General features: G+C 56.4%; 2 protein-coding genes and 1 long non-coding RNA gene across 10 annotated transcripts in view; 1 reads left to right on the top strand and 2 right to left on the bottom strand.

Moving 5' to 3' along the window:
* Positions 1-269, top strand: part of MORN5 (MORN repeat containing 5) — a 33,421-nt gene extending 33,152 nt beyond the window's left edge. The window contains exon 5 of the mRNA XM_060154430.1: positions 82-269. Coding sequence (XP_060010413.1) covers positions 82-161 — 80 coding nt within the window. The 3' untranslated portion in view covers positions 162-269. The remainder of the gene's footprint in view (positions 1-81) is intronic.
* Positions 80-27,969, bottom strand: LHX6 (LIM homeobox 6). Of its 8 annotated transcripts, XM_060154422.1 has the most exons (11): positions 27,195-27,373; positions 25,972-26,124; positions 25,398-25,580; positions 24,921-25,042; positions 15,823-16,043; positions 13,561-13,661; positions 13,249-13,344; positions 12,857-13,031; positions 8,964-9,059; positions 1,542-1,584; positions 80-124 (listed from the first exon to the last, which is right to left on the bottom strand). In XM_060154422.1, exons 1-11 carry the CDS (start codon positions 27,276-27,278, stop codon positions 103-105), a joined length of 1,296 nt encoding a protein of 431 aa, XP_060010405.1. In that variant the 5' UTR covers positions 27,279-27,373; the 3' UTR covers positions 80-102. The 8 variants fall into 8 exon arrangements, with proteins under 8 accessions (XP_060010405.1, XP_060010410.1, XP_060010406.1 ...); XM_060154427.1 differs by lacking the exons at positions 80-124; positions 1,542-1,584; positions 27,195-27,373 and adding exons at positions 4,129-4,775; positions 27,903-27,969 and having other exon boundaries at positions 25,972-26,043; XM_060154423.1 differs by lacking the exons at positions 80-124; positions 1,542-1,584 and adding an exon at positions 4,129-4,775 and having other exon boundaries at positions 8,956-9,059.
* Positions 2,531-4,085, bottom strand: LOC132522761 (uncharacterized). The gene is made up of 2 exons (XR_009541323.1): positions 3,717-4,085; positions 2,531-3,640 (listed from the first exon to the last, which is right to left on the bottom strand). It is a non-coding gene; the product is annotated as an uncharacterized LOC132522761 (long non-coding RNA).

The raw sequence follows: 27,969 nt of genomic DNA, 5'->3' as shown, positions 1-27,969 counted from the left end.
AACATGCACCCCAGCCCCAAGACCCCGCCTGGGGGCTCCCGGCGCAGGGCATGACCGCCTCTCCCTCTTCCTCTCTTGCAGATGATGACGAGCACGAGTGGATCATCCGGACGTGTCGGAAGGGCTGGGACGAGACCATGGGTCCTAAGCCCAAGCCGTGAGCGCTAAGCCCCCTCGGTCACAAGCTTCCTTCTGTGCCCCGGCATTGGCTGGCCCGGGGAGCAGGCTGTAGTTTTAGAACCTGGCTTTTGACTCAGGAATAAAAGCTTTCTGCCATCAGTGGCCCTAAGTGTACTTTCCTTAGACTATTTCTTGGAGCGGGACCCTCACTCCACCTGCATCACAATCACCTGGGCAAAATTGTGAACTAGCTCTTCCTGGGCCCCACCCTAGTACCTGCGAATCAGAATCGCTGAGACTGGGGTCTAGCAGTTTGCATTCTCAGGTATTTCTTACGCATATGGAAGTTTGAGAGCCATCAACTTATAATGACAGACAAATGTAATTGAATGAGCAACTCATGTGTGCGGGCAGTGTGGTTATGTTATCTCAGCTCCACACAACAGCCTTGTAAGAAAGGGCTTAGCATTACCTTTTAGAGATGGGAAATCTGAGGTTCAGAGAAACTAAGTGACCTGCCCTAGGTCACACGGCATTTGAATCCGAGTCTTCCTGAAGGTAAAGCCCAGCTGTTTTTTGTTTGTTTGTTTACTACAAGCTGCCTGCCTTACCAGTCTTGATTTCACAGGGCAGTAGGACAGGATGACTGTGCCCAGGCTCACAGCTGCTATCTTCCTGTAAGCCCAGAAACGATTACCCAGGACTGCCTCTTCCTCTCGGAAGCGTCCCTATCTGAGCTTCCTACCCTAAGCACGGAATCGGTGGGGTGCCACAGACAGAACGCAGCTTCGGCATCATACACACCTGGGTGTGAATCCCAGCTGCATCACAGGGTATCACACAACCTCGGGCAAGTCACTTCACTTCTCTGAGCTTCAGTCTCCTCATTTGTAAAATGTATGATGATGCTTAAACCCATAGGGTAGCTATGTGGATTGAATGAAACAATACAATAAAGGAGCTGGCTCTTAGCAGGTATTCAATACCGCTTGCTTTAAAAACTAATCCTGCTTTAAAAACTAATCCGTTAGCTGTGCATACAGAGTAATTATTCCTCAGAATCACCCCCAGGGATCTCACGTGTCAGCTGAAAACCAGCAGAGGAAGTGGTGACACGTTCCAGGGCTGTACCTGGGCCACAAGCAGCCTGGATCACCTGGATCTTTGCGTAGCTTTCCCTCCTTAGAGGCTGCGAACCCTGCAGCCCCCTGCGCCTTGTCCCCTGGCTCACCAAGGGCTGCTCAGGAGAGGGAGTCGGGCCTGGGAGGGCTTTGCCAAGGTCGCAAGGGCAGGAAGCTAGCCTTTGATGTAGGGCCCCATGAGCGGCCTGCTGAGCCAGGAGTCAAGGGAGACCTGGGCCCGCTCAGCTGCGACACAGGGATGGGGGATCACCTTTCCCCGCCAAGGCAACAGTCACTCACCTCAGTAGAATGACAGGACTGATGTCCACTGGGGGTTTCCAAACTGTGTTTTGAAAATAAAGTATATTCATGTAAAGGAACACACACACACAAACTTCCTTTTCAAAGATACACACATATCTAAATATCTAAATGATAAATGGATTGGAAGACAAGGATGGGGTCAAGGATGGAGAATGCAACAACTAACCGGGGGGCCCTGCAGGGGCGATGGCCACGTACACCCTGAGCTGAGGCTTCGGAGTGACTCTGTGCGGGGCCACGGGGTGGGGTTGGGGCGCCGGGGAAGCCTCTGCGCCAGGCAGAGCCATTCCACTCCCTTCCTGGTGGGCTCTGGTTTGCACAAAAGGTTCTGCTGCTACAAGAACATCTGGCGGCCGGCAGAAGGATGCGCTCTCCCACTCCCCAGATTACAGGGTGGCTCTGGAACCCGATGAGGCCAGTATGAGACCCAGACTCGTGTGGAAGCTGGAGCCCTGTGGCCCTGTCTCCCATCGCATATTCCCCTTCACTTCGCAGTATCAGATTCTCCCCCATCTCCCACTCAGGCTCCTCTGTGCCTCCCTCCCTGGTCCCCCAGCATCTCCTCCATTGAACTTATTTCCGTGAACTTCTCATCTAAGGGTACAGCTCAAATGCCCCCCTCCGTCCCGACAGCACGTCGGAGGGATCTGTCTGTCTCCAGCATTTGCTGGGCTGAGAGCCCCCCTTGGACCCTTTTGAGGCTGCAGGGCTGGCACGGGGCCCAGCAGAGCGCGGTCAGGAGTGGGACGGAGGACAGCAGCCAGCCTGATTTCCTACACAGCTCCGATTAGAGAAGAAACCCACCGCCATGCCTTTACAACGCTCAGTTTCCTAGCTGGGAAACAGAACCAGTGTTCCGGGAAGGGGTTTCACTGTCTAGCAGCCCAGATATTCTGGGGGCCAGGCCTGAGCCTGAGCCCTTAACCAGAGAGCAGGAAAGAAATGGAATTCCATCGTGCTCCGGATGTCAGTGCCAGCACTTCTACTTGCATTAACTTTATTTATTACACAAATAAGACATTTACAAAGCACAACATGAAAGGTATGTAACAAAACAGACATTGGTTTTACAAAAAAGTGCTTACAATTTTTTTCCGTGTGTGTGTGTTTTCCTCCTTTTGTTTTGTATTTAAATAAATAGTCTTGATGGCCTGTACGTTCCCAGGCTGTTCTAACAGGCTAGTGGAGACGTGTCTGAACCGCAGCATGCTACGACCATGTGATCCACGCAAGGAACAGACCCTGGGGGGAGGCTCAAGGCAGAGTGGGTACTGGGTGACCCTGGGCATGGCTCGGCTGGCCACTGACCACGTCAAAGGAAAGATTAGAGCTCCCCAGTCACCAGGAACTGGGCCCAAGCTGCTCCGGTTAACGTCAGCTCCAAGGGTAGGGCCAGGCACACTCTATTCACCGGGTGAGTTCTGAACCAAGCTGCACTGATCACATTCTGAGGGGTGTCTTTCCTTTGCCCTGAGTCAGCTGGAACTGTCTTTGAAAGGGAAAAGAAGCAAGTTCCCTTCTTGGGCTGCACCCGGGCCCAGCCCTCCTCCAGGTCCCAGAGTAAGAAGAGCATATCGTTTTTCACGTTAAGTGCCAACTTCAAGCATGTGGATTCCGAACCCTTATCCAGACTCGGCGAGATAGAGAGTGCTGCGATCGATTAGCGATGTCTGCCATGGGTGAAACCGGGGCAGCAGACACCTAGGTACCATGAACTTGCTTTCCCTGTCCTAGAGTCTCCTTCCGAAAGCAACATATCAGGTTAATCAAAGCAGGAAGGAGGACTTGGGCTGAAACATGCTTACTAGCAGCCTCTAGTGGGAAATGCATCAGGACACCCAAGTCATTCTAAAATTACAGGATTAGCCTGGGACAAACGGGGTCCCCTGAAAACATAAATCATGGTCTTGTGTAGCCCAAGCCCTTTTGTTTGGGGTGGAAGAGCTGCAGCGGGACAGGGTGGATGTGAGCACAGCTGTGTCTGGCCTGCGTTCTCAGGAGTGAGTGGGACTGGCTCTGGGCAGGGTTGGTGGGGAAGCCCAGAAGTGCTAGCTAGAATCCTGGGGTGCTACCACCTGCACCCTCTCTCTACTGAGCCAGGGGCTGAGCCAGGGCCTGCCCCGCCTGGTAGCACCCCAGAAGTACATTCACCTAGGCAGCAGGCACCCTCTTTCTACTCAGAGGTGGGTCTAGAATGAAAGCTCTGCCCTTTCCCTGGGCTCTGTTCCCCAGCTCCCCCATGAGAGGTCCCCCCAAAGAAGACGTGGCCCAAGCTCCCCCATCAGGAGTCAAGTAGCCAACAAGGGTCCCCAACTCTAACTTGCCCAAGCGTTCAGAAATGTCACCACACAGATCAAACACCACCTCTGCTATGTCTCCTGCAAATATGCTGGATAACTAGGTGAAAGCAGGGTCCCCGACACACACCCCGAGTTTCCTCTGTCCTCTCCTTAAAATGGCTAGTACTTCTCCCAGCCCAGTGTGCCGCATCCTTCTCCTGGGCCTCCAAACCCATGGGGGTCCTTGCCCCGCCCCCTCCCCCCGGCCCCCGCTTTTCCCCCTGCCTCTTGGTCTGGGCAGGCCTCCATCTGTGCCCTATTGGGCCTCTCAGGGTTGGTCAGTGTCTCTTCTCTCTCTGAATTAACTTGACATAACCAGACAGATGGAAATGATAAAATTAGAACATAGCTTTCCTTTGGGGACATCCCACAAACACTGTAGAGTTTTCCAAACAAAAGCAACAGAGTGGATAACATTGGGGGTTGTCCGCTATTCAGAATTCAGAGATGGTTCCAAGGAAGTAGTAAATAAAGGCCAATATGGGAGGAAAGAAAACCTGTAAATTGGAAGGCTGTTGGCGTCGTGCGATTCAATTCGGCCTTTTGCTATTGTAATCAGCTTAAGTTGAAGACGACTCCTGTCTAAATGGGAAACACAGGCTGTTGTTTTCACCCTGGCTCCAAATTTCAGGGAGCTCTGCCTTCAGGGAGGAGGTGCTCCTGGCAGGTTCTGGTTCTCGGCAGGAGAGGGGAAGGCCAGGCCCAGGGGCCCAGCTGGTGGTGGGCAGGATGGCGGATGAGGGGTGGAGGCAGAGCGGGTGGATCCCTGGCAGCGGCTCGGACTCCGGATTTCAGCGGCTGAGGGGCAGCTGCCGGGCGCCCATGCTCAGATGCGGAAGTGCCGGCAGCGTTAGTACTGAAAAAGGATGACCTGCAAGAGGAGGGCGTGGGAGGGGGCTGAGCCAGGGCCTGCCCCGCCTGGTAGCGCCCCAGAAGTCCTCGAAGGCATGGAGAAGGAGGCGGGCCCAGGGCCCACATCTAGGTTCAAATCCTGGCGCAGACACTTACTTGCTGCGGGGCCCTGGGCAACTCACTCCCCCTCTCTGAGCCTGTTTCCTCATCTGTAAAATGGGGATGACAACACCTCTCTCTCAGAATGGGGAGGATCTGGTGAAATCCAAGAGCAGCAGCAAGTGTCTCCTGGGCACTGTACCCGGCACTGGGTACAGTGCACACTTGCACGATTTCACAGAAGCCTCACCTCAGCCCCACGAGGGTGTCCCACCACCATCTCCTCTTTACAGGGGAGGCCGCCGAGGCTGGGGAGGTGAAAATCAGTGAGCCCGCAATCACACAGCCAGGAAGAGGTGGACCCAGCACTGCAACCCAGGCCTAGGCTCTAGAACAAGCTCTCTTCATTAGACCCACTGCCTCTTCCTCTCCAGGCCACCCTGACATTCACCCGCGGTGCCTACCAAGCACCAGGCAACAGGCCAAGCCCTTCATGCAGCCAAGCACCTCGACAGGCAGGTGGCTCAGACACGCCAGGTGCCCGACACACAGTGGGTGTGTTCCCAGGTCTCAAAGAGAAAAGGTGGCTGAGCTGGGGTCCGGTCTGCCTGACTCCAGAGCCCACATCACATGGCCTCGCCCACTCACCCCACCTTGGGCCGTGCTCCCCTCTGGTCTCTGGGATGTCTGCCTGACTTTGGACTCTTCCGAACAGAAGCTCTCTCAAGAGGGGTGACTCTGAAAGACGCTTCCCCTCCATAAGCCTCAGTCTCTCCATCTGATGGATGACGGCCGGGGCCTGATTTCTAAGAGCCTTCCAAGCTCTGAACTGTGGGATCTGGGCCCATGACCGGGAATAAATGTGGTCCTGGGGCTTCCCTGGTGGCGCAGTGGTTGAGAGTCTGCCTGCCGATGCAGGGGACTTGGGTTCGTGCCCCGGTCTGGGAGGATCCCACGTGCCACGGAGCGGCTGGGCCCGTGAGCCATGGCCGCTGAGCCTGCGCGTCCAGAGCCTGTGCTCAGCAACGGGAGAGGCCACAACAGTGAAAGGCCTGCGTACCAAAAAAAAAAAAAAAAAAAAAAATGTGGTCCTGGAAGCTCACAGGCAGGTGTGGCCAAATGATGCTGTGGTGGAGGCGGAGGGTGCTACCCCAGATGCTCACAGCGCTGTTCTCCCGGCCAGGCCAGTGCTGGTCTTGATGAGTGGGTTCAGGGGGCTGCCCTAGGGGGCCCTGAGTCTCCTCCTCGCTAGGCTGGCTCAGGCCCGGAGGGACTTGGGAGAAAGCCCATGAAGTTCTGCACTGACTGGCCACACACACAGCCCGCCAGGCTGGCAAGAGGTGGACAGAAAAGGTCCCCGGCCGCTGGCAGGAAGGTCTGGCAGTGAGAGGGCGGAAGGTCATGGAGGAGGCGGAGACATTTTTCTGCAGAGCCGCTGGACACGAAGTTGGGGATATGGCCCAGCAAGAGAAAAACTCTGGCTCAGCAGCCAAACCCAGGGGCCAGAAAACTTCCACGACCAAAGCTGCCAGACCCCAGACCGGCTCATCCTTCAGGCTGAACCAGACATAACCACAGGCTTAGCTGAGAAACCAGGAGACGAGGGCTCGCCTCCAAGAGCTGAGCCCAGCCCTAATCTGTTGCAAGGCTCCCCTCTCCCCTCCAGATAATAGCCGCTCCCAGGCCCCTTGCTTGAAGGTGCAAGGCCTTCATTATGTGACCCCCTGTCAGCTCCCACCCCACCCAAGGCCTCAGCCGCACTAAATCCCCCACCATCCCTCAAATCCAGGTCCCTCCAAGCCTCCTTGCCTCGGCACGGGCTCCTCGTGTCCCCTGCTTCTTCCCGAGAGCTGGCCACTCCCTCTTCTGAATCCTCGAAGGCCACGTGCATCCCTCACCGCAACTGCCCCGTCAAGCTGGGATGTGGCTGCCTGCCTCCTGCTCTGAGCCACCCACCCCCTCCCTGAGGACAGGGACCACGCCAGCTCGCCTCTGCAGTCCCGGTGCCAGGTCTGACAGGACAAACTCTCTCCCACAGGACGGGGGCAGCTCCGAGGCAGGCAGTCCTAGGATGGAGGCCAGCTGTACCCACGCTCACTGTGTGACCCTGGGCAAGCTGCTGCTCTGACTGAGACCCAGTTTCTGCAGTTATGAAATGGCATCAACCATAGCCATCCTCCTAGGGAGACAGTGAAGGGCGAGGTCAGAGAGAGTGCTGTGTAAACTATAAAGTGCGGCACAGAAGGAGGTCACTACTGAACCAGGCGGACTCCAGAGTCTGACAGACGTGCTGCATCCCCGGACAAATTGTGTCACCTCTCTGAGCCTCTGTTTCCTCAGCTTTACCATGACGATGCCATCCTCATATCCACAGGGTGACTGGGTGGCATCAGACAACACGTGTGAAGTGCTTCAACCAAAAGCAGCCCTTCCTGTATGACTATCTCGGAGGGGACGTTCCTGGGGCGTGCTCACCCGCCACTGGGGTCTGCGGGATGTGGGGCTGAAGATGTACTACCATTTACTTATAAACCTACTGGTCCTACTGGGCTGTCCGTACCTCCGCACCATCTACTTTCCCCACGGTACCCAGCACAGAGCCCAGCACAGAGCCTAGCACACAGTAGGTGTTTAATTAGGAGGCAGAGTAAGAGGGGCTGTCCTGGAGGAGTAGTCCCACCCCTGTCTGCCTGCCAAAATCACCGGGGCTGGGTATTACACCCGCAGATCCCGGGGTCCCGTCCCAGAACTCCCCACCAGCTCTCTAGGGGCGAGGCTGGGGAATCTGCATCTCTACACGCTGCCCAAATGATGCTGCGGCACATGAAGACTGCACTCAGCTCGAAGGCCTGGCCCTGCCTCCCTGGCCCAGCACACCCAATGACTCCCGGGGCTCCCTGCCTCTCCGAGGACCACTATAGTGATGCTTCTAAAAGAGGCCTCCAGGGCCCACCACGGTCCCCACGCCTTCACCTGGCAGCCCAAGGCCCCCGCCTCTCACTCTGTTTCCTCCCAAGCCTGTATGCCAGCAGCACTGAATTGCTCTGGGTTGCCTGAGAGCCGTGGCGGCTCGTGCCTTCCCGGCTGAACTCAGGTTCAGACGTGCCTGCGTCCAGGAAGCCTTCCTGTGTCTCTCCCGAGCTGCGCCCCACCCCCCAGCTCCCTTGGCCTCTGCGTCACAGTTTGATCACCCTTTGGTGTAACTGTTGGCCTCCTCGAGGGCAGGGACTATGCCTTACTCATCTCTGTGCTCCTGGCAACTGACTCGGGGCTCGCGGGCACAGTCAGTACATAGTGAATGTCGGCTGAATGAGTGAACGAACCAAGGCACAAGTTCTCATTCAGGCTCTGTGACCTTGAGCCACCTGGGCCTCAATTTCCCCGTCTCTAAAATGAGAGGGTGTCTGAGAGCAGTGGCTTTCAAGGCTCGCTGGGAAGTGTCTGGGAGCTGAGCCGGAGGTGAGGGCCCTACTCACTCCGCAGTTTCACCCAGAGCCGCTCCACCCCCTTTCATCTGCATCTTGTGTTATGGAAAAGAGTAAACAAACGGGTTCCTGGGCTTAAAACAAAGCTTTCAAGCCACTGGACTGGGCGATGTCCAAGCACCGTTCTGGGTGTCCAGTCCTAATGCTTGAGACAACTAGAGATCGGGTTCCACAAAGGAGGCCTTACCAGTTGACCACGGTCACTGGCTGGCCTGCTGTCCCCGGGCCCCACCAGCTCGGGATATTCACTTCCAACAGACAGGAATACAAAGGAGGAAGTAGGAGAAACCCGTGAGATGGTGGGAGGCGGGGTGGTGTGTGATATAAGCCCTCCTCGGGACCGCCAAGTTTGAGCAAAGTAACTAAATCCACAAATCTGAAAAAGAGAAGGCCAGCCATGGGCTGGCGCGCTGTGAGGAGGCTGGCCATGCGCACTGAACACACTAGCACCTGCTTGAGGGACTACTACCTCGGGGGCACAGTGGGGGCCTGCGTGTCTGGGCAGAGGGTCTGCCACAAAGTGGCATGGTGCCTGCTCAGCGATGAGAATCCTGCCAGGAAGCCATTCCTGGCAAGGTGGCTCTGACCCACCCAACCCAACCCAGCTCCGTTTACCTTCTCACCCCGGTTGGAGAGTGGCCCATCCATATCGGCTTTGAGGTGGACGGGGGGCGCGGTGTAAGGCAGCCGGCAGTGCACCTGTCCACACTGTACCTGACCTGTGGACGAGAGGATGCCTTGGAGCCCATCCCCCAGCCTCCATGCAGGATCCCACCAGCCCCAGGCTCGGTAGGCTGGAGCCCTGGGGCCAGTTTCACCTCTGCCACTTACCAGCTGGGTGGTCCTGGGCAAAATTTCAATAGGGTACCATTTTTCTACGTGAAATTCTTTATGAGCTATAAAGTGTTACACGATAACTGTCTAGCTCACTGATAAATAAACTCATAAATGAGTATGGACAGGCACCCCTATGTTCATAGCAGCACTATTCACAATAGCCAAGACATGGAAACTACCTAAATGTCCATCGACAGATGAATGGGTAAAGAAGATGTGGTACATACATACAATGGAATACTACTCAGCCATAAAAAAGCACGAAATAATGCCATTTGCAGCAACATGGATGGGCCTAGAGATTATCATACTAAGTAAAGTAAGTCAGAAAGAGAAAGACAAATACCATATGATATCACTTATATGTGGAATCTAAAATATCACACAAATGAACTTTTGTGCAACAGAAACACATTCATAGACATTGAGAACGGACTTGTGGTTGCCAAGGGGGACTGGGTGGGAGAGAGGTGGAGTGGGAATTTGGGGTTAGCAGATGCTAACTATCATATATAGAATGGATAAACAGCAAGGTCCTACTGTATAGCACAGGGAATTGTATTCAACATTCTCTGACAAATCATAATGGAAAACAATATAAAAAAAAGAATGTGTGTATGTATATATATATATATACATACACACATATATATGTATATATATACACACACACATATATGTATATATATACACATATATATATAACTGAATCACTTTGCTGTATAGCAGAAATTAACACAACATTGTGAATCAACATTGAAATTAAAAAAGTAAAAAAAGAAAAAGAAATGAATATGTACAGAACACCTCCTACACGCAAGGCTGTACCCCATTCATTAGAATCCTCCCTTGGTGCACTGTACCTTCTTATCTCCCAAGAATCACCAAGGCTTTACCCCCACACCCTAGAGGACTCTGCACTCATATGTCACCTTCTTTATGATGCTCTCCCTGACCATCCATTTACAACTGCAACCCAACACCAACCCTACCCTCCCTGTCATCCTTCTCAGCTTTATTTTTCCTCTTTAGCACTTACCATCATCTGACTTACTGTATATTTTTATTTTTTATTTGATATTATCTGTCTTTGCCAGCTATAATGCAAGCTCCAATGAGGGCAGGAATTTTTGTCTGTTTTCTAGATTCTAGATCTTTGTGGATTTCCAGGATCTAGAATGAGGCATGGCATCTAATCTGTTGAATGGGTCTCTGTACAACATCTAAAATGGCAGTGGTGGGGGTGGGGGGAGTCCATCCTTATGTCTGACCCAAATCTCTCATGCTTCAGCCTCTTTACCACTACAGTGGAGAAGTCTATGGCCTTGCTCTTTTCTGCACTTCATCCCTTTGGTCAGAGGCGAAAGAGCTCTGTACAGAGACTTACAATTGATATGTAACTTAGGACAAGTCACTGTTCCTTTCTGAGCCCCAGTTCCCTCGTTTGTAGAATATGGTGGTTGTATAAGATGGGGGATTCTTAACCTGGGGGGTTTTAGGGGTCCACAAACAGCCTGAGATTACATGGGAAACTGTGTGTGTGTGCACATTTCTGGAATCTGATTCCAAAGCTTTTGTATCATATTCCAAGTTTGAAGTCTCCGGGAAACTCAGGAACCTGTGAATTTAGTAAACGGCGAAGAAGAGTGCTAGCATGACCTTCAGTCATGCAGCAAGAGGCAGCAGGTCCACACACCCTTGATGCCTCCTGCCCTGAGCTGGGTTCGCCTTAAGGGGAAAAGGAAAGGTTACCTCAGCCCCTTCTCTAGGTGTCCAAGACAGTTCTAGACTTGGCCGACAAACTGTGTGGGCAGAGTCCTGGCACAGCTCCGAAGGCCATGGCCCCACTCTCCACGGGGCCACCTAGATCCATTACCAACTCCACAGCAAGTGCCGGCTGGTGGTCCAGACTCCTGGTACCTAGAGAGCCCCTGGTCCTTGGCTCCTTTAACAGATGAACTAGATCAACAATGGGCTCTCTGCAGCCTCAACATGTCATTGTTTCAAAAAGAAAGGGGGAAAAAAGTCCCTCCTACTAAGCAGATGGTTCAGAAATGGAACAGAACAAAGAGACACTGTTTCCAACTGACAGCCTGGCGCGGTGAGCAGGGCTCTACACTCTCAGCTCCACCAACCAGAGCCACTGCCACCACCACAAGGGCAGCTAGTACTCATCCAGCACTTACTAAATGCTGAGGACGTTAAGTCAATGATCTCATTTGATGCTCGCAACACTGCTTTGAGATACGTATTCTTTCCGTTTTTTAAAAGGGCTTGGATTCTTACTGTCCTCATTTTTTACAGATGAGGAAACTGGAATTCAGGGATGCTAAGAAGCTTACCCAATGTCACACAGCTAGTAAGTGACAGGGACGGGATCCGAAGCCCCACAGTCTGATGCTAAAGCCCACATTCAATCATTAAGGAACCTGGCTCCCACTAACTTACTGTTGGCCCTTGGTTTCCTCATCTGTACAATGGGATGGTGATGTTTAGAAACATGTGGTAGGACAGTGCCTGGCACATGGCAGGGACTCAGGACACAGCTGTGCTCTCCCTGACCTCCCTTCTCTTTCCCTTGGAGCCAGAGAGGGAGGGTTTGAGTTTGTGGGTATGTTGTCATCACTGCTATATTTCTGGTCATGCCCAGCTTTGAGGAAACAATCAATAGAAACAACCTCAAAGGGAAAGAAAATCTGTGATAAGCACCTGCTCAACAGCAGATTCACTGAATGTCCATCCCCCAGAAATGCACAAGCCTACTCTCTCTCTTTCCCCCAGGTTCCTGCTCGAAGGTCACTCCACCACAACCTGCCACCCCCTCTCCACCACAGTGCTCAGTCCCCACTGACATGCCTGCCCTCCATCCTTTATTCGTTTATTCTCTCTCCCCCCTCTCCCGTCCTGCAGCGTGAGCCTTGGGAGCACACAGGCTTTGGTCTGTTGTGTTTTCAGTTGTATCCCAGAAGGCACAGAAGGCACTCAAAAAATATTAACTGAACACATGAGTGGATCCTCATAACCCTGTGAAGTAGGCATTATTAATGTCCCAGTTTACAGATGAGGAAACTGAGGTTCAAAGAGGTCAGGTGATTTGCCCACGGCCTCACAACCTTGGGTACTCCTGCCACCCTGGCTTTCTTCTGCAACCCCAAACGCACCCATGCCACGCTTTCTGCCTACATTCGGTTCCTCTGCTGCCTGAACCCCTATTTCCCCACTCCTTGTGTCTCACTAATTCCTACCTATCCTTCTGGTCTCAGCCCACTGATAGGCAACATCTCCAGACACTCCCAGCCAGCATCTTGACTACAGGAATCACCACAATTAACACCACACGCTCTCGTATTGTTCCATGTCTCTCCCACCAGAACCCAGGCTCCCCAGGACAGGACTTTAGCCATCTTGTTCTCTCCCTAGTCCCCGGGGCCTGGCACCGAGTGGATGTTTGGAAAGTACCAATATTTTCTGAACGGCTTAATGGCTTGCCTCTACTAAGGGTCGAGGCCCTCTAAGGCAGAGCCGGGGCACTTAACTCCTCTCCACAACCACTAGGTCCGAGGGACTGCGGAACCCTCGTCTGCACGCACGAGGCTCCCCATGCCTCCGCCGCCCACGAGCGCTCATCTACACCCCCCTCTCCCACAGGCCGGGCGACCAGGCTGTGGCGGTCACTTACTCTCAATGTAGCCGTGCAGGGTGACCATGCGAGCCCGCTCGGGGCTGCTGAACGGGGAGTAGTGGATGTCGTCGGACAGGGCGGAGGGGAGGCGGGACGGCGGCGCCCCGGAGGGCGGCACGGGATGCTGTGGTGTGTGCTTTTTATGACGCGCCCGGCAGTTTTGAAACCACACCTGGAACGACAGCCTCAGCAGCCTCAGCCTCGCGGAAAAGAGTCGGACGCACCGCCGGGGGACCCCAGGAGGGACTGCCTCGTCGCCAACTCAGGAAGGGCGGCCACGTGCGCCCCGAACCCGCAGCTCCGCAGCCCAGCTACGCGCTCGAGGGCCCACCCCCAAGGTCCCTAGGCCCCGCCCCAGACCCGAAGGCCCCGCCCACCCCCGGCCCCACCTGGATGACCCTTCGGCTGAGGCCCGTCATGTCCGCAAGCTTCTGCAGCGTCTGCGCGTCGGGGTTGTTGTCCTGCGCGAACTGCGCCTGCATAACCTGCCAGGCGCCGCGGGGCGGTGAGGCACGAGCCCGCCGAGGTCGCCAAGGCCCCGGTCCAATCAGAGGCTCCGGCCCGGAGGCCACGCCCCAGACAGCTACAGCCCCTCCCCGCCACCCGCGGGTCGGGCAGAGGGGCGGAGTCAGGAGGCCCGTTCAGCCCCGCCCACTCCGAGGCCCGGCCCACACCCGGCCACTCGCGGCCCGCCAAGGTACCTGCAACTGCTCGGCGGTGAAGGACGTCCGCGCGCGCTTGGCCGGCTTGGGCTGACTGTCCTGTTCCGAGGGCACTGCCCCCTCCAGCGTGAGGCCGTTCCCTGAGGGCGACAGAAGTGGCTGACCACGCGTCCCCATCTCTTCTAGTGGCAGCCTGGAAAGGACGGGGGTGGGGGGAGCTGGTCCCTGGAAGTGTCGGGAGCGGAGTGGGCTGGGAGGGGGGATCCCAGGGTCCTAGTCCCTGAGCTCAGTCTTTGGGGAAGGGGCTTCCACTTCTGAGCGTCTGCTCAGTACCAGACGCTTCTCTTTCGGTGTGCCCTTTATGTCTCACAGCCCTGAGCACGGGCGACATTATCCTCGTGTTACAGCGGAGGAAACTGAGGTTCAGAGAGAAGAAAATCCCAGCTCTGGACCTTTCGACTGGTATTCTGACAGCTGGCTGACTCTAGCGCCCCAAATTGGGCTCCCTCCTTGATAAACTGGGGAAACCAAGGGCTGGCGGAGATGGGAAGCAGGCAGGTTACAGAACTGTGATCCTAATTTTGTAAAAACGGATGGGAGCAAAAAAGGTTGGAAGGATATACACCAAAGTGTTCGCAGGAGGGAGTGCAATTATGAGGACTCTACTTTCAATGTTTCTGCAACTTTTGAAGTTTTTTCAACAATCACGTGTCTCATCGCCTTATTTCTCTAAGGTTTAACTTTGTTAACTGGAGTATACATTAGTTATTCTCTTTCCATTTACATTACTTTTATAATCACACTAAATGTATTCCCATTTTAGTTTTTAGTACCTCATTTTTTGCAATGCAAAGGTAATAAGATGCTCCTTGCCAAAACCTCAGAAAATTCAGATAAGCACAAAGAAGAAAATAAAAATCTCCAGGAATTCCACCACTGTTCATAATTTTTTTAATTAGGAAAAACACTAAACAAACACTCCAACATACAGACAGAACGAAATCTGGGAAGATAGACACTAAAATATGAGGGGTGGTGGCATTCGAAGTGGTCTTTATTTTCTTCTTTTTGCTTAACCATCTTTTCTTAATTTTCTATAATGGGCATGTGTGTGTTTAAGATTAAAAAGTAAACCAGTAGCCAAAACTGAGGGCTGCTCAGTAAAGGAGTCCTGAGACCGTAAGCCTTCAGGTTCCCTGCGTGGTAGGAGTCTGGAGTCAGGCCTGACTGTGAGAGCTGGAGTGTAATTGGCAAGGTTGTGACTAGGGGTAGTCCTGGTTGGTCCAGGTATGGAAGGAGCCTGGAGTCACTCCTGAGCCATGGTGTGGGGGAACCTCTAACTCCTGGGCTTCCATCCCAGCTCCACAACTGACTTGCCCAGTTACTTGCAGGTAACTTCAGAGCACCCCAGCTTCACTTGCTCCCCACCTAGACCCACTCAGCCCTGATCCTGGCTGGAGAAAGTGATGGCTCTGCTGTGGCCATGGCCAAGAACACTCTGGGGACGTCTAGACTAGTTCCTCCTCAGAGGCACTGGGGACAGGGCAGACACTTTATGACTCAGCCCCCATGATCCCAGGAAGACCTGGACCCTGTCCCTGAGCCTAAGTGTCTTGGGAAATCACAGTATCAGAGCCAGAAGAGATTTAGGGATCTTTCTAGTCCAATATCCATCTTGAAACTAGGGAGACTGAGGCCCAGAGAGAAAAGGAAACTTTGTATGTCAGCACAACAAGCCAGAAGCAAACCTGAAGCTTGGGTCTCCAGACTCAAAGGCCTCTGTCCTTACAGTCCAGGATGAAAACCCCACCCCCAAATCTCCGGCCTGTAGCTGCTGCGGTGGGAGTTGGGAGAAGAGGGTCACTTCATCTCTCGCAGACGGGCCCAAGCCTGGTTCCAGGAAACTGGAGGGGATGAGCCTCCAGGCCAACCAGAGCTGTCCAAAGGTGGAGCAGGCTGCCCCATTATGAGAATCATCTCTAGGGTTCACTGAGCGCCTCTCGGCTTCACAGCACATCGGCTCATCTAGCTTTGAGGTGTCCTACCATCAGCCCCATTTTACAGATTAGGAAACATAATTTGCAGGGACCGGCTGTGACTTCCAACTTTCAAACAAATGGTGGAGCCAGAAGCGGCCAGATCTGTGTGCAGCCCCACCCCCATGCTGCCTGCAGGTGATAAAGGGGGCAACTGGCTCTAGCGAAGTGTGGGCAGTCCCTGGGGTGCTGGGGGGGGTGGTCAGGGAAGGCTGGGGAGCCGAGGGGCGGCCAGTTTCGGGGCGGGGCGGGGCAGATTGGGTACCGTTCTCGGCGGCCCGCTTGAGATTCTCAATCATGGTGTCGTAGTGGATGCGGCAGAGCACCTTCTCCTCGACCAGGCCAAACTCCTCGCCCGTGGACAGCTGGCGCTTGCACGAGAAGCAAGCGAAGCAGGCCAGGTGGTAGGCATTGCCGCGTGCCCGCCGGACCCAGTCGCTGGCGTAGATCTGTCGGCCGCACCTTGCGCACTTGGTCCCAAATCGGCTGAAGGACACGGGGTGGGGGTGGGGGGCGAAGGGGAGGGGGTGGCGAGGCTCAGACAGGCCATCCAAATCCTAGTGGCCCGGCCGTGCCCAGGTTCCTGAGGGCCTTCACGCGTGCATTTCCCTTTGCCTGGATTCACCACCCCCTGCAGCCAAGTCCCACCTAGAAGGCAAGCTGGTAGGTGGTTTTTATTTTCTTCCTGGTGCTTTTCTGAGTTTTCCAAATTTTCTTCAATGATCACTTAACATTTGTATATAGTATTAACCTGCTCATTAAAATATAAGTGTTAAGGAAAATTTAATAGTAGTAATAATATAGGCAGATTTATGAGCACTTAACCACTTGCCCAGCAAGATTCTAAGTGTTTTATGCTGATCGTCCCAAGTAATCTTCATTTTGCAGATGAGGAAAACGGGGACCAGAGAGGTAAAGTAACTTGCATAAGGTCACACAGCTTGCAAGGAGAGAACTCCTAGCCAGTATGACTCCAGAGGTGAATAAACTGTAACCCAGCTGTAGAGAAGCTCAGAGTTTCTTGGAAGCATAGACAGATATGCCCTTACTAGCTTTGTGACCCTGGGCACGTTGTTTAACCTCTCTGAGTTCTCATTTTCCTTGCCCTGAGCTGAACTAGGTGACAACAGCAGCTACGGCTATTTGTTTAGTGCTTTGTAGTCTATTAAGTAACCAGCTAGTCCCAGACTCTGGAGTCCTGTGTCATTCTAACAAGACAAAAAAGCCCAGATCAAATGCCCCACTCTCCCTTAAGCCTTCCTTGATTCTGCTTCTTCCCCTTCTCCCTCCCCCTTTGTGGTGTGGCTACTTGGGTGTGGCTGCCTCCACCACCAGACTGGGAGCCCCTCCAGGAAGCAGCAGTCTGATTTGCCCTGTCCCAGAAGTCAGCCCAAGGCCTGTCCCCAGAGCACCAGGGAGAATTTGTTCTTGAAGTGAATGACTCACTCTGTGACCCTGTCCGGACCCTCTGAGCCTCAGTTTCCACTGTTTCAGGGAATGGTGCTTTCACCCATCCAGCCTCTCAAGCTTAGACACCTAAATCGTACGCTCCTCCCTCTCCTCCATCCCCCATCCAACCAATCATCAGGCGCTGCTGGTTCCCTTTCCTAAGTATCTCTGGGACCCATCTCCTCCTCGCCACCGCCACCACCACCCTCCTAAACCAGGCTCCCACCATGCGCCCCTCGCTGCCAGTCTCCACACCCATCCTCCACGTAGTGGCTACAGGGAAGTTTCCAGCAGGCACACTTTACCCTGTCCGCTGCCCTGCTTAAAATCCTCTGGTGGCTCCACTCTACCCTCAGGATCTGGTCCAAGATCCTTGGGAGTTTACAAAGCTCAACAGACCACATCCTCTCTGGCTCCTCTCCTCCCTAACCTTCCCCAAGATCCCTCACCCTACACTCAAGCATGAGCCCCAGTCAGCTACAGTGGAAGGTTGGTTCCAGGTCTTATGGCCCCCTCTGAAGCACTTTCCCACCCCAGGCCTTCGCACAGGCTGTTCCCTCTTCCCACCCTCCCCCCACACTCCCAGTCCCACGGCTCCCAGCACCACCTTCTCAGCAATGATCACACCGGTTTGTAAATGTCAGGTTTCTTGGCTCTCCCTTCCACCCCTGGAATTCCTGGGAAAGGAGCTAGAAGATTTGCCTCTGTGTCCCCAGAGGCACATTTCCACCCAAAAGAGCACTCGGAAATGCCTTTGAGTGCGTGGAGGAACCAGCCCAGCAAATGCGCCCTGGTTACAGCCTCGCCTGCCTTGGCAAATGCAAGCAACTGCCGGTTGAATAAACGGTCTCGGGTTGAACTGAGTGCAGCAGAGCGGAGGCCTCTGCCAGCCCCGGCTCTAGAAGTACCCCCAGTGCCATGCCGCTCTGTCAGACAAGGAGCCCTAGGGGACCCTGTCGGCGGGCGGCGCGGTTCGCTCAGGCAGCGCTGCGCACCTTTGCGGGTTCGGTCAATTGCCTCCCAAACAGAAGTGGTTCCCGACCCCGGAAATTCGGCTTCCCCGGCACAGCCCGCCGTCTCCGTTCCCAATCTCTCAGTAAAAAGGAGAGGAAACCGCTTTGCCCACCGGAGCCTCCTCCCGCCGAGGGGCCGACCCCAAATTCCGAGGTCCGGCTCAGGATTGGGAGAACTTCCGGGCCTCTGAAGGGAGGAAGAAGGGCCAGCCGGGTGCAGAACCCTCGCTGCGCTCCAGCGTCCTGGGGCGCAACTCTTTCTTTGCATCCCCCTCGCCGCAACCACGTGAAATGGGGACTCTGGCACCCAATTTGCACACGTGGAATCGGAGGTTCAGGGTGGACAAGTGACTTCGCCAAGACCACACGGAGTGTGGGGCAGGGGTTGAGGTCCCCTCCGAAGTGCAAAAAGAACCCCTAGAACCTGCGAAAGCAGCCGGACGGGAGATGCGTAGAGTTGAATCCCGGTGTATGAAAAGGAAAGGGGCCTGGTCTGACCGAGTCGCAATCCCCACTCCGGGCCTTGGGACCTGGAAACTCCCGCGCGCAAGGCATTGGAACCCTCAGGCTCCGGTAAGCTGGGAGTGCGTTCCCAGGGAGTTGAAAGGGCCGGGAGGCGAAGGTCCGGGCCCTCAGAGGCCGGCAGGAGCCGTTGCGTCTCCAGCCTGTCGTGTTCCGGGATCAGTGCGCTGAGCCAGAGTGTAACATCTCGGATCCTGGCGCTTGGCTCTGCGGGATGCCTCGTTCTCGGCCAAGACGCATCCAAGACTTCCCGCGCATCCCTGATCTTCCCGCTCCACGAGCCCCGACGCCCGGGCGCGTTCTGCGCCTACGCTGGCGGCTCACAGTGCCCTCATCCCCTTGCTCTGAGGCGGGAGCCGCTAGCGACCTGTCAGCAACTTTCTCACCCTCCGCGTGTCACCCTAAATGCCAGGAGCTGTCCCCAGCTCTAGGAGCTCCCTGCGCTCGCCGTGTCTCCGCCCAGTCAACGAAATCATCCTCCCGCTGGATCCTTGGATGGAGTTGGGGGGTCGTTTTGCAGTTTTCGGGCCGCTCCTGAAGCGTGTCCCCCACCCGGGGAAGGGGTCAGTGGCACAAACAAGGGGCACGAGGAGGCTTACAGATCCAGGCTCTGACAAACCGACAGACTCCTTCCCAGGCGGGCTGCGAGGCCCGAGCCGCCGGATTCCGGAAGCAGCGAAATCGGCGGCGGAGACAACGAAACTTCAAGAAAGGGGTGTTCGGGAGCTGCGAAGGGAGCGCCAAAGCGATTAGGGGGCGCGGCCATCGCCCGCCACCCCCAGTCTTGTGCGCGCCCCTCCCTGGGTCCCCGCGCGCGCCACGGGGCAAAGGCTCAAAGCACAGAGGCGCTTTGAGGATGGAGAGATGTTGGACGGAGGCTGCGCATCCTGGCAACTGCTGGAAGGAGCGGAGTGGGCCACGCGCACCGCCTTGCCCAATCTCCCCGGAGCAGGGAACGGAGACATCTGGGTGCTAGTGGCTCCGCAGAGGGAGCTGTGCGCCACTGACCAAGTCAGGCTCGCTCCCCCGGCCTACCTCTCCTGGATACCGAGTAAGAGCTCGGAAGTCATTGGTTGGGCGAACGAGCCTCAACGAAAGAGCCCATCGGAATTTCACTGCGACCCCTGCCCATTACTAAGCTACCCCTTTTCTGCATGAGAAAACCGAAGCTCAGAGTGGGAAGGGCAATGTTAATTAAGAAGCTAGGGAGCCAAGGCGGTGCCACTCAAACCAGGCTTCCCTTGTTTTGCGTTCGGGACGCTCGCTTGAGGGCCTTAGAGCGAGTCTATGAAGCAAACTGGGGGGATCAGAGGTGGAGTCCTTCCTATTCCTTCTGCTCCTCCCCTTCCCGGCAAACCATTCGGAGAAGCAGCCAGAAACAACAGAACCAGCAACTAAGAGGTTAAAACGGCCCACTCCTCGGAGGTCCCAGCGCAAGGCCCCTCCCCGAACGCCTCTCTCAGCTCCCCCAACATCTGTCCCCCAACAGCTGGCGGACGCTGGGCTGCTCTCTGCCGCGGTGGGGGGCGGCTTCCCAGCTCTGAACCTCCCGGGGTACCCTAGCTCCGGGGGAGGGGGTGGGGTTCTCCCGCTGGAGTCCGAGGTCTGAGCGTGGGTTCGGGGCAGAAGGAGGGAAAGAAGGCTGCGGGCTTGTCCTAAGTGTCTCGTGCCAAGCTGGGGACAGCAGTAGGTAGGGCCCCTCCCAGGCCCAGCCCGGGGCACTCTCTGAACCCCACCCGCATAAACACAAGGAGAAGCAGTTAACCCGTTACTCCCCACTCCCATGGTCAGGAGGCAAGAGGGCTAGAGACCCTGGTGACCCGATCCTGGCAAAGTTGCTCCAGTCACTGGGACTCTGAGGTCACTTCACTCCAGCCCTAGTACTCCCAGGGCCCACCATGGAGAGTCACACAGCACAGCAGGTGCTCCCTGTGGGAGCCCTAGGGCCACGGGGGGGTGGGGTGGGGGGAGGTGGCCTTTGCCATTGCATGGGCCCCACCTTGCACAGGGTGTCTGCTGACATGTCTCGGCTATAAAAGAAAAGTATTGAGTATCTAGACCCAGGGATGGTGAGTCAGGCAGCCCCGGGGCTTATCGCAGTTCTGCCGCTTATTAGCTGTGTGACCTCACCACTCAGGGCCTCAGTTTCCCCTCCTATAATGTAGGGATTATGACAGTAGCCTACTCACAGGGGGAATCTGAGGAGTCAATGACATAAAACAATGAGATGTAAAGGGTTAACACAGCTCCTGGCTTAGAGAAGAGCTCCGTAAGGTCTCCTGACAGTGTCCTCGTCCCTGTCTGGTCCCTTCTTCCACTCTCTCGCTGGTGGGACCCGGGGCACAGCACTTTCCACTCTCTCAGGACATCACCTCCCCCACTCTACAATAGGCAAGACGCTTCAGGAGGCCAGGAGCTTGAAGGGCACTGCAGACCAGTCCGTGCCTGCCTTTGGGGGGCGGCAGCCACAGGTTGGTGGGCAGGAGGAAGCTGTCTGGGGTTTTGATTGCTGAGGGCAGTGGAGACATGAATGCCCCAGAAAGGAACGCTATTTTACCCCCAGGACTTTTTTTTTTTTTCACTTCTTGGAAGAAAATAAAAAACAGTCTTAAACCCAAAAAAGTGAAGAAATTAAAAGCAATACACATTTTCTTGGTGGTAGTTTTTTTTTTTTTCTGCTAGGACTCAGGGGGTTAGGGGAGGTGGGAATCTGGTTGAAGCCACAAAGGCTGGTGAGGTCCCTCTTTGGATGGCAAATGGAGAAACTGAGGCAGAGAGGTCCAGCGACCTCACACTGAGGACACACAGCCAGTGGAAAACCAATCCCTTCCAACAATGCAAAGCCAGGAGCAGCATTGGACCCCTGGACCACCTCCCCACCCAGGCTCTGCAGCCTCCTGCCCCGATGAGCTTGGAGTGCCTTCCTAACTTCTAGCTTCCTGAGTCCCCAACGCTGCCAGCTCTGCCAAAGGAGATGGAAGAGGGGTCTACAGGCCAGTGTCAAGGAGGAGCAAGATAGGGGATAGAACTGAGAGGAAACGTTTCCCTGGGGAATAAGACCAGAGCCAGAGGACCTCGGAAGCTACCAGTGCCCCCTCCAGGGGGTCTTGGCCACTTCCTCCCTCCCTGCATCCTGTCCAGAGATCTTGGCCTCTCTTTGGGGTGAGCGCTCCAGTCCACTTCCCATCAGACTCTCGACCTTGGGCTTCAGGAAACAGAGGGCTAGAGGATCTGAGCGCTCAGCCCTTCCCTGAGCCCCAGCTCTAGAGAGGGGCTCTGTCTCCCGTGCTCCCATTCCTGCTCTCTCCAGGAGGGGCTCCTTCACAGCAGCCGCCCAGAGCCTGGGCTGCCACGCGGGGCACTCAGTAGTCCCCGCCTGGCGCTCCGCCTGCTTTTTTCTCTCCCTTTCTGTGGGTTTTATTATTTTTGTTACAGGTGGGGCTGCCAGGGATGAGTTATGCCTGCAGGGAGACCTGGCTGGGGGAGAAATGATCAGAAGAGCCACAATTCTTCTCTCATCCCAAGGAATGTGAGCTTTTATTCTCTCCATTTTCTTAACCAAAAATCTGTTTTAGTTTTGCTTTGGGGGCTCTTGTCACTGCTGGAAAAGGATTAGCGTTCAGAACCTGCAGCCCAGAAATGGCCCATCCCCATCCTGGCTCCCCAGACTGCCTGAGGAAATGCCATTAGGGGATTATGTCTGGAATCCTGTCACCAATGGTGACAGTGGTGACATCCGTAGCACCTACACTTTAGGGAGCCTCTGCTGAGCCTTCCTCCCTTCACTGGCCTCCTTGGCAGCCCAGAGAGATAACCCTGGTAGGAGGACACTGAGGACAGAAAGATGCAGGGATTTGCCCAAGGTCACACAGTGATCAGGGCTGGCCTGGTGGAGCCTGGTCTCTGTGTCTCCACAACAGCTGGACATCCCATTCCCCACCCCACCGCAGTGGGAAGGGGGACTCCACAGCCGGTGAGGTGCTGAACAGTGAGATCAGGATCTGAGTTTTGACTAAGCCTTGAAGGTCTAGGAAAGCACGTCAACCACGGGGGCTTGGTCCACCCTGGGCATGAGCTGGGGCTGGAGCTGCAGCAAGGACATGTGGCTCACAGGGTGGCAGGTCTGTCCCCACCAGGAGAGCAAGGAGAGGGGGCCAGGCCTGCCTTACTCTACGAGAAGAGGCCTGCTGGGTTTCCCAGGCCTCAGCCATGTCCCTGGATAGCTGATGAACCCAAGGAGCCCTGAAAGAGTAGCTGGCTTGTTTTTCTTTTTCTTTTCTTTTCTTTTTTACCAACTGGAGTCAGGCCTAGAGTAGGGCACTGGCTACACAGGGACCCTAACCTCCCTCTCCTGCCCTGGCCAGCTAAGTGTCAGATGGGACAGTGGAGGGGAGACATCACACTCTGGTTACACACCACACAATGATAAGCCCGCTCTCACATACACACACACACCACAGCCCACATCCACATCCACAAATCCACATTCACCTCACACCGTTGAGCCCCCAATGCCTGGGTTAAGGCTGTAAGCAGAAATGCCCCCTCAGAGGAGGGCTGTGTGGCGGTATGGGGAATGAAGGGATTTCAGAACCCTCACCTGCTCACCTCCAGATCCCAGTCCAGATGTGAACTTGTCCTGACCACCTTGCACAACACATACACACACACACACGTGCACACGCGCACACACACACGGTCCCGACATTCACACAGCCACACACTCTCTACACTCACACATAAACTAAAAGACAAATGCTTGTTGTAAAGGAACACCTACGCTGTCCACACACCCCTCACCCTGCTCAGTGACACATTCCCCCAGCGCCACTGCACAGATCCGGACAAGACAGACACACAAGCATCCTTGAGTCCCATGAGTCCCAGGCCACCTGGCAGAGCCGCCCCTCCCCATGCATACCCCAGCTGCACTGCCACTCACAGCCATGCACCAGGAAGAGTCCGTTTTTTCGAACCAGGCTTCCTAAGGTTTCCTTAGAGTACCCCAGCCCCCAATGCTGCTAGCTTCTTCCTAGATTCAAGGTCCTCTCTTTCCAAGTTCCCAGAGACTCAATGCCGGGGAAGGGGGCGGCACTGCCTTCTACTGCATCCCCTGACTCAGGGGATCTTTCTGGGGCTGGGGTCTTCCCAGGGAGACTGAAGCCATGACCTCTCCCGAGGCAAGGATGGGAAGGATGTCGGCGGACTGGGGAAGGGGGTGGTGGTGGTTATAGGGGAGTAGCTTTCTCCACTTCCTGAGAAAGCCCTTGGGAACAGGCGTGCGGCCCAGGAACCAATCTCACTCTGCTCTCTTTGGACTCCGTAGGCCCGCTGGACGGGCTTCAGGCCTGCTTCACACTTCCCGCCGGGATCGAGCCGGCAGCCGCTGCTCCTCTGACCTCGCAGTGACCTCGACCCCGTGACCGGGTCAGGCCCGAGCTGCGCGGTGAGAAGCCAGGCGCAAGCGACGGAGAAGCGGCGGGAGGACTAGCCGGGCTGCTGTTGAGAGCTGAGCGGCGGGGACGCGGCACCGCGGCACAGAGAGCGCAGCCCAGGGTGATCCTACTCGGGGCCCTGGCTACGGCGCCCGACTCCCCCTTCCTGTGCCGGCGGCCCAAAGTCAGAGCCTAGACCCCAGAGAGGCTGAAGCCGGGGCCCGAAACGACGACGGAGCTGGGACTGGAACAGGCACCTGGGATGCAGGCAGAACCCAGACTCGAAACACTATACTCGAGCGATGCCGGGGTCTGAGTTGAGGCGGAGCCGGAGACCGAGGTCGGGAGTTAGATCGATGAGCTTGAATATGGGTTCGGATCCGAGACCGATGCGAGGCTAGTGCTTGGGGACGGACCAGACTCGAATCCAGCCTCGAACCCGGCCGGGGTAAAAGCCGAGACCAGAGCCAGGGCAAGAGTCTGGAGCCCAGCTCAGGGTCCTGCCCGGGAGAGACGCCGGCTTGGCTGGAGTAGGAGTAGGGTTGGAACCCAGAGCCGGAGCGCACCGGAGATGCAGCCAGGTCGGCTGGGATACGAGCGGATCGGGGCAAGACGGGGACATCAGAGCTCGACCAACGCGCTGGAAGTCGGAACTTGAGCCTGAGACTCGGGCAGGATCCGAGACCGAGCCAGAGACGCGACCAAACCCGAGTGGGCCACAGCAACCGGAGGCGGATCAGCGGCCCGAACCTGCGCTGGCACCCGCGCTCGGCCTGGAGCTCCTGGTTCGCGGCGCTGAGAGCCGGTGGGCTGGGCCCTCGCGGCGCGCCAGAGCATTCGGGACACGGGGGCTCCGGAGCCAGAGACAGCGCGTCGCAAAGGCGGCCTCCGCGCGCCGGTGGCCTGCCTGCGGCGACGTTGCTGGCCCAGCGGCCGCAGCCTACCTGAAGTAGTCCATCTTGCAGAAGATTTCCTTGTTCTTGATGTAGCAGCTGTTCTGCTGCCTCAGCGACGTGCGACACACGGAGCACTCGAGGCACCGCACGTGCCAGATGAGGTTGTTGACCTGGGGAGGGGGTGGAGATGGGGGGCGGCTCAGCGCGGGCCTCTTTTCACGCCCGGCCCCAGCCTCCCCGGCCCCATTTGCAGACAGATACGCCAGAGCTCTGAAGGTTCATGGGACTTCCACCAGTTTTCTTCTGTAACACAGACTCAGGGAGGTAGAAATCAACTCTGCCCATTTTTCAGACAGGAACCCGGGAACGCAGAGAGACGCTACGATTTGCCCGAAGCCACGCAGTCAGGCAGGGATGAGCCAGGTTTCGAATTTAGTGGACCTGGCGCCGGCATCGTTTCCCTACAGTCCTCTGGGTTGCAACCCACACCCCGCCAACACACGCAACACTCCGCCCCTGTCTCACCTTGAGCAGATATCGGTCCAGGATCTCGAGGCCGCAGCTGGAGCAGATGTTCTTGCCGGCAGACGGCACGGAGGAGGCGGCAGAGGGCGGTGAGCAGACAGATGGCGTGCTGGGCGTACAGGGAGAGGCCCGACCCTCGTCCTTGTCCAGAGGGCCTGCCAGGGCCTCAGCGTCCGACTGAGCCTGCAGTGGGGAAAGAGGGAGAGCCGCGCTCTGAGCTGAGGGCTAAGCCAGGTGCCCAGCGTTGCTGCTGCCTCGGAGACAAATCTGGGGCCTCAGCGAACCAACTAACAACGAAATGCCCCCGAAACGACAAGCCGCGGGCTACAGGACAGGAATGGAAGGGCCTACTGGAGAGGACAGGACGGCTCCAACTTTTAGCACGCGCTTCCTAGGTGCCAGGAGCGGTCAAAGCTCACATTCCCGGCCAGAAAACCGAGGCTCAGAGAGGGGCGGCGCCCTCCGGCAGTCCCCCAGCTCACGGGCAGCTGTTCGGGGCCGGAAAGCCGGGTCAGCTCCCCAGGGCCCGGCCGCCGGGAGACCGGGGACCGAAAGCAGGGCCGAACGAACTCACCATGGCGGGCGGCGCGGTCCCTTCAAGGCAGCGGGTGGTCGCTTTGCAGCCGGACCCTGGCTGGGCCATCACCTGGGGGAGGGGGGAGGGAACGCAGGCGGCGGCGGCTGCAGAACTGGCTCCGCGCAGCCTGAGCCCAGCGCCTCCCCGCGCCTGTTATATAAACCGGCGCGGAACAATGAGTCCTAACTTTGTAGTGGGCATTTAAAGCCCTTCCCCACAAAAGCGGTGTCTCTCTAATGAAGCAATTTGAATTTGGATTGGATTTTTTCCCTCTCTCTCCCCCTCTCCCTGCACTTAACCCGTGGCTCTTGAAGTAATCGCTTAGTTCCCTTGCAATACAAGCCTCTGAGGGGGAAAAAAAACACGCGCACACATACAAACTACCTGCAATTAGAAATTGTCGTGAATGCCCAAGATAAGAGGTAGCCAGAGTGTCAATTCCAACTGTCAATCAGTGAGATCCATCAGGCCGCCCAAAGAATTGCAAATTTGATTTTTTAATGGTAGTAATTAAAAATCGAATTTTTTCTCCCTCCACCCACCCCCTTCCTCGCTCCCTTCTCCTCCTCTCGACACAAAATGCAAAAAGCAGAAAAGAGAGAAAGAAAGAAAAGAAAGAGATGGGGGGTGGGCGCTTGAGGAAAATAAAACCGGGAGCGTTGGGAGTACCAGCCCGTCCACCCCGCGCGCGCGGCGAAATCGGTGCGGCGATACCGACTCGGATTCAGGCGCCTTTCGCGGGCCAGTCGGAGGGAAACCCAGAGCAAAACAGGGGCTAGATCGGGGCCGAAACGGGACCAAAAAGAGAAAACGGAGACGTCCAAGAAGGGGAAAAAGCACCCTCCAGCCCCTCGGAGCGCCCGGGGACCGGCCCCGCGCCGAGATTCTCAGCCTTGCGCCCGAACAACCCCCGGCGCATTGGCGCTATCAGCGCCTATTCAGACGGACAATACCCGCCTCGCCTCCTCTTGATTCGCCTGTGTCTTTGCTAAATCGCTTTTTGAGAAATTCCATCAAAATTTGCATAATGTGTTCCCGCTTTCCGCGACCCCCCCCTCGCGCTCCTGCATGCTCACACACTCACATACACACACTCCCAAGCGCACCCCGGCACCCCTCCGCTCTGCGGCCGCCCGCCACCCGGCCCGGCCCGGCTGGGTCTCGGCCCCTGTCCGACCCCGGTCCGGACAACTCACCCACTCGCTCTCTCGCTCGCTCACCTGGTCGGTGGCGGGGCCGCCCTCGGCCGGCAGCCGGCAGCCCTCGGGCAGCGCCGGGGCGGCGTTCTCATGCTTCCAGTACATGGGCCGGGGAGCGGCGGGCTCAGCGGACGCGCAGCGCGGAGAGCCGCGCCAAGGGGGGCCACGGCCGCAGCGGGAGCAAAGGCTGAAGCAGGAGCTGGAGGAGAGCGGAGGCGCCGGCCCCGCCGCCCCGGGCCCGGTCCCAGCCGCAGCCCCCGCCCCCGCCCCCGCCCCGAGCCCCGGCCGGTACGCAGCCCTGGCCTCCCTGGCTGCCTCCGCCGCGGTCTCGGAAGAAGGTCCCGACAAACTAGGAGAGGCCCCCGCCCCCTCCTTCTTCTCCTCCTCTCCCTCCTCCTCTCCCTCCTCCTCTCCCTCCTCCTCTCCCTCCTCCTCGTCCTCCTCCCCCTCCAGCTGCGGCGGCGGCTGCCCTGCCGCTGGAGCCCCGCTCGGTTCAAGATGAGTCATGCGTGACCAATCCCCTCCCCGCCAAGGGAGAGCGAGACACAGCGAGGCAGCGACCCAGAGACACACACAGACATATAGACACACAGAAACTCAGAGTTGCTGACGGAGAGACTCAGAGACACGCTGACATACAAAGGCACCCTCAGGCACACACGCACCCAGCTCTCACCACCGCCCCTCCCTCAAGGGGCACCCACAGACCTCAGGCACAGCCCCACTTACTGGTACAAGAGGGATGCATGGTCACACACCTCGGGCCGAGCTGGGTTTCATATAAAGTCACACATTA

This window comes from Lagenorhynchus albirostris, chromosome 7 (assembly GCF_949774975.1).
Source record: "Lagenorhynchus albirostris chromosome 7, mLagAlb1.1, whole genome shotgun sequence".
Lineage (NCBI taxonomy): Eukaryota > Metazoa > Chordata > Mammalia > Artiodactyla > Delphinidae > Lagenorhynchus > Lagenorhynchus albirostris.
This window is presented reverse-complemented; position numbering and strand designations above follow the sequence as displayed.